The sequence below is a fragment of the Aptenodytes forsteri genome, unplaced genomic scaffold (genome assembly GCF_000699145.1).
Source record: "Aptenodytes forsteri isolate BGI_AS27 unplaced genomic scaffold, ASM69914v1 Scaffold100, whole genome shotgun sequence".
Lineage (NCBI taxonomy): Eukaryota > Metazoa > Chordata > Aves > Sphenisciformes > Spheniscidae > Aptenodytes > Aptenodytes forsteri.
Genome location: NW_008796216.1, coordinates 1786529 through 1791789, shown reverse-complemented (window position 1 = coordinate 1791789; position 5261 = coordinate 1786529). Strand labels below are relative to the sequence as shown.

At 35.0% G+C, this 5261-nt stretch overlaps 2 protein-coding genes across 4 annotated transcripts in view; one reads left to right on the top strand and one right to left on the bottom strand.

The window, feature by feature from the left end:
- The window catches only part of MCPH1 (microcephalin 1), a 142740-nt gene that overhangs the window by 57911 nt on the left and 79568 nt on the right, over positions 1-5261 (top strand). The window lies entirely within an intron of this gene.
- Positions 1-5261, bottom strand: part of ANGPT2 (angiopoietin 2) — a 50675-nt gene that overhangs the window by 4083 nt on the left and 41331 nt on the right. For all 3 annotated transcript variants that reach the window (XM_009288572.2, XM_009288573.2, XM_009288574.2), the window contains 2 exons: positions 3284-3385; positions 2604-2770 (listed from right to left, as the gene is read on the bottom strand). In XM_009288572.2, coding sequence (XP_009286847.1) covers positions 2604-2770; positions 3284-3385 — 269 coding nt within the window. The remainder of the gene's footprint in view (positions 1-2603; positions 2771-3283; positions 3386-5261) is intronic.

Here is a 5261-nt window from a genome sequence, read left to right as displayed (position 1 = left end):
AGCCTGTCCAGGTCCCTCTGCAGAGCCCTCCTACCCTCAAGCAGATCAACACTCCCACCCAACTTGGTGTCGTCTGCAAACTTACTGAGGGTGCACTCGATCCCCTCATCCAGATCATTGATAAAGATATTAAACAAAACAGAGGTATTTCAGTTTGCTTCAATTCCCTGGCAAGGTAATCTTTCAGTGAGGCTGCTACTGTTTCAATCTGCTTACACAGGTGCAGATGCAGTCTCAGTGGAGAGAGACACAGGGCACTGAACTGGAGAGGCCATTACACAGCTATTACCGTGTTATGCTGAATTGGAAGGACTTGAAACCTCTGCTCCAACAGTATCTCTTTGGTGATTGCGTTTCTGTATCAAATAGCTCATCCTTCTCAGAGGTATTCTGTTTGTTTAAGGAGATGATCTAACTCTGAGGAGAACTAACTTGTCCCCAGACCAGTCTTCATCTTGCATGTAATTCTCTGCTTATGATAGAAGTTGTCTTTGGTAGTTTAACAGATTATTTTAACCCATTTTGTATTCCCTATTTGAAAATATTAAGGATAAATTAATTTTTATTCATTTAGGTTTCAAAAGATCAGCTCATTACAGATTTTCTCAAAAATCTCTTTCAAAAAGTTAAATATTCTGGTTTTTCTTAAGGTGAGTTCAAAATTCTGTAAGCCAATTTCTAACATAAATTGTATTAAAGGTTCCAAGTATAATGTATGAACCTAGGCTTGATTTTCAAATATAATTTGAAGTCTAATGTAAGCAGAGTATTATTCATTTATCATTATTATTATTCATTTTTTAAAAGTATGGCTTAGTATAACAGAAGATGCGAGGCAGTGGATGTAAATTGAAATGAGAGGTTCTGACTGGATATCAGGAAAGCTTTTTTCACCATGAGGACAGACAAGCAGTGGAACAGGTTGTGCAGTCTCCACCTTTGGAGGTTATCAAGACCCAACTGCATAAAGCCCTGAGCAACATGGCCTGACCTCATAGCTTTGACGTCAGGAAGTTTGACTCAAATGAAGTCTATTCTGATCTCAATTTTTCTATGAATCTATGAAATTTCAGTTTTATGACCCAACTCATAACCTTTCCAGCATTCAGAATGTATTAATGTTTTTAATGTAATGAAAGTTGCTCTTAACTGAATACTTAGTTTTTCTTCTTCTTCATAATGTTAAATATATTCTTTAATCTACTGCATTCTATGATGCATTCTATGTTTGGTTGCATTTTAAAATAAAGTATCCATTTACAGACAACCATCTTAGTTTTCAGTAATTATTTTTTAATATTGTAAGTGGACAAGGGTAATGACCCATTTTGCAAAGGTTGCCTTTATAAGTATTTTAAACCATTACTTTAAAAAAATCTCTGCTGTAGATTCTGACTGTTTCCAAATGAAAAAATATTTGCTTTGGAGTTGAGACAACTGTATACTACTAAGGCATTAATATCTAACGCTTTGGGGGAGGGAGATTCTGATAGTTTTGGATTGCTTTGCATATAAGACTTGAGTTGAAGTAACAGCATCAGTTCTCTCGAGTGTCAGACTGACCTTGTTTACAACAAATAGTTGCTAGAAATCTTGGAGAAATTAATCTAAATTTAGGCAATTTTTCTGTCCAGTCACCTAAGCTCCCTGAATCTGTAAGATTTTTATAAAGAAACACTTCCTGGACCATGCAGTAGGAAAGCATCTGTTATACTGTAGAGTGGTTTCTTCTATAACCAGTCAAACAATATCTACTGCATTTACAGAAAGCCTGGAGAATGAAGTATGAACTGCCCATATATTTCAGCTGTGGCTGATACTGTTTCAAAACGTGTAACACTATGATACTATTTAAAATGTATAATGCTATGATAATACTTATTTATATATGAAGTGTTTATTTAAAATGTATGTTGTTTCCTATTTTAACCAAATATGTAAGAAGAAATTGTGAAGCTTTACATTTTACAGAACGATGGCAGCATAAGTAATAGGTCCATTAAAGTCTGGTGTTTAAATTGACAAGTTTGTAGAGCATGAGACTGGACATTTGCTGTTAGCTTCATTTTCACAGGTAGGAGCGTTATTCTTTGAGAATCCAAGCCAGTGAGTCACGGAAGGAGAAGGTAGCATTACCTCAGTGTGCTCTTCATGATGACAGAACAGCTCCTACTAGCCACTGACTTAAGTAGAAAATCTTCTTGCAGTACTGTTCATTTTAGTCATCCACCCTCCAGAAATGTATTTATTGCCTGGAATCAGGATTTGATAGCAAATGCAGACAGGTTCCTATTGCCCTGAATATTGTGCATTGCCATCTGCTGTCTTGGCAAGCGTATACCATACCATACCATACCATCTCTTCATCTTTGTGCATCCTGTGTGTTACACTCACCCAGTGTGCACTATTAAAATATACAATGTCTCCGTTGGGAAAAAATTTATTATTAAGACTGTTTTAAGCAATAGGTGAAAAATGGAGCAAACAATTTTCTGAGTGAATTGAAAAAACATAATTTGTATGAAATAAGATCATGCATCTACACAGTCTAGAATGATTATTATCAGATCTTTTTTTATCCAGATCTGATTTTTCTGCTTACCTGTATTTTTGTTCTTCACTTGCTAGAGAGAAGTGTTCATACAATGAATACGCCTCATTTCCTTCCCAGTCTTTCAGGTGTATTTTAAGAACGTAACGCTTCTGATTAGTCAGTTGAGAAACAAACTCATTTCCCAGCCAGTACTCCCCAGCAGGATCACCAAATCCCTGTAATTCAAGTTGTATATTTAAATAGCTTTGTTTTGTTTTTTCTTTGTGTTTGAAATGATCACTTTATCAGTTTTTAAGTTTAATAGTTTTCAATCTGTCAACTAAGAATTTTACTGTGTCTGTGAGGGTTATAGATCTGTAATATTTCAAAAAGTTGATTTCAGCAAAGACAAACTCAGGAATCTGAAATAGTGAATCAATATTACTTAGTAGATTTGGAGCAGTTTCTACTGTTGCCACTAGAAACAAATATAAATAACTCAAAAAATGTGGACATATCATGGAACGGTTGACTGAAGAAAAGTGAGGTTTCTCTTTAAAAACAAACATCACACTTGCAAGTCTGCTTAGGCAAACAACTTACACTACTCTGACATTTCCTAAATGAACATCTAAGGACAAAGACAACTTCTAAAACCTGCTTACATTCTAAGGATGCTATTAATATAACTTTATTATATCAGATTTCAGATAATAACTAATATTAAGGCTTCAGAAAACATTGTTTACCATCTTGTACTCTTTCCATGTCCGGTGAAAGTCCACACTGCCATCTTCACGTCTCTGAATAATGGTCCAACCTCCTCCACCAGTCTCCATGTCACAGTAGGCCTACCAGAGTAAGCATGTAACAGTGTAAGTGCATGCAGTCATGGGAAAACAAAAATACAAAGCATGTACTTTGCATAATTCTATACAGTTGTATGTTTTAAAGTGTACAAGTGCAAAATGTGTATTAACCTAAAAATGTTGTTTTCCATAGCTTTCATACAAATCAGTTGTGGTTGTCCACAAACAAATGTGATTCCTCAGTATGTATCACGCTTAACAGAATACAAATGACACCTTAAAAATAGCTGATAGCTGGTGTTAAAGGAAGAAAAAAAATGAATGTAGCTTCTGATTCTATACTTCGCTCTTGCACTGATATTTTTGTGAGTTTCCTGATGAAATACTACTTCTGAAAGACATTGTCATTTCTCCAGCTTTTTTGTGAGAGAGCCATTCAAATTTCCCATGGTTTGTCAGAGTTAAATTCAGGCAGTGAGCAATCTGAAATATGTTTTTATTTCCACTGGCATTGTCCAATACCTTTGCAGATGGTCTGTCCCCAAAATTAAATCTAGGTGTAGAATTATTATTCTCTGAAAGTTAAATCTTGAAGCCATGTTGTTGTATATACAGACTGCAATGAATATCTTACATTCTAGAACAAAAAAGTAACGACTATAGATGTTTCCAAATATTCATAAATCATCTTTGACTTTACCAAGTTATTGCTAAACATTTGAAAGGATTGACATGTAATAGGCAGTTCACTGAACTCAGTTTTAGAATATCCAATAAATGCATCCTGGCACAATAAAATTCAAGTTTATAGGTGACTTGTTCAGCCAAACTCCTTCTAGATTAAAACTGAAAGTGACTGAGTTAAATAGAATTCTAGTGTATGTTCACTGCAGTGTCAGAGATAAAAGGTATTACTGGGGGTGCCAATATACTGGGGAGATGCTGATGGAAAAAAAATCTTTTGAAAATTTAGAGGCAATTTTGGAGTGATGTTTGGGAGACATAGGGGATAAAATAACAAGAAAATCTTGTGAATATGTGACTATTTAGGACCATTTTTCTTGAGAAAGGATTTAAAACTTGCATCTAATTCTGCTTTTCTGAAACTAGCAGAACTTAAAATGTACTTGTGTAAAGTCAGTGGAGCTAAGCTGGTGTAAAACAGTATAATGAAAGTCAAACTGAAATCAGTATCTACTTAAATTGCATGTTAGTACTGATACTAACTTTAAGAAAAATCTTAAATTTCTTGTACAAATATTCCTGTTTGGAGAATTCACAGTTAATGCTCTAGGCGCTCTCATTTGGAAGTTTGCGGGGTTTTTTACCGCTTTCGGCCAAGATACTGAAGTTCTGAGTCTTCTTCAGAACTATTTCACATCTTTGTGAAGTTACAGTTTGAGTATTAAACTACATTAACTGCTAATCTGTATTCTAGATCTTTCATCAATTAAGTGAAGTTGCATCTTCCCATTTACAGTAGTGGAGCCAAAATTTGGCTTCTTACACTTTGATAGGATATTTCATCTGTACAGATTAATTAAAAAAAACAAAAAACCAAAAACCACACACAAAACCAAAGCACCACCTAGACCTAAGCGTTTCATTATGAATTTGGATGTTTCCTTCTTTGTTTAAAAAAATCTCTTAGTGGTCTTCCTTCTTACCTAACTTATTACTGCTGCTTCTCACAATGTGCCTATAAATGCCCCAAATCATGACTGAATGACACTGAAGCTGTATGTCTCTTTCATCCTCTTCTATGGGAGATTGTCTTATCAGTGTTAGCAGTTAGCAGATTTGAGTTCTTTGAACTGTTAGACATCCTCAAAATTACTTGAAAAAGTATGACTTCAGAGAAGCCAGAGTTTCCTTCTGTCCTGTGGCAGGGGGTTTTGGGCTTTTTTGGTAAAGAGTG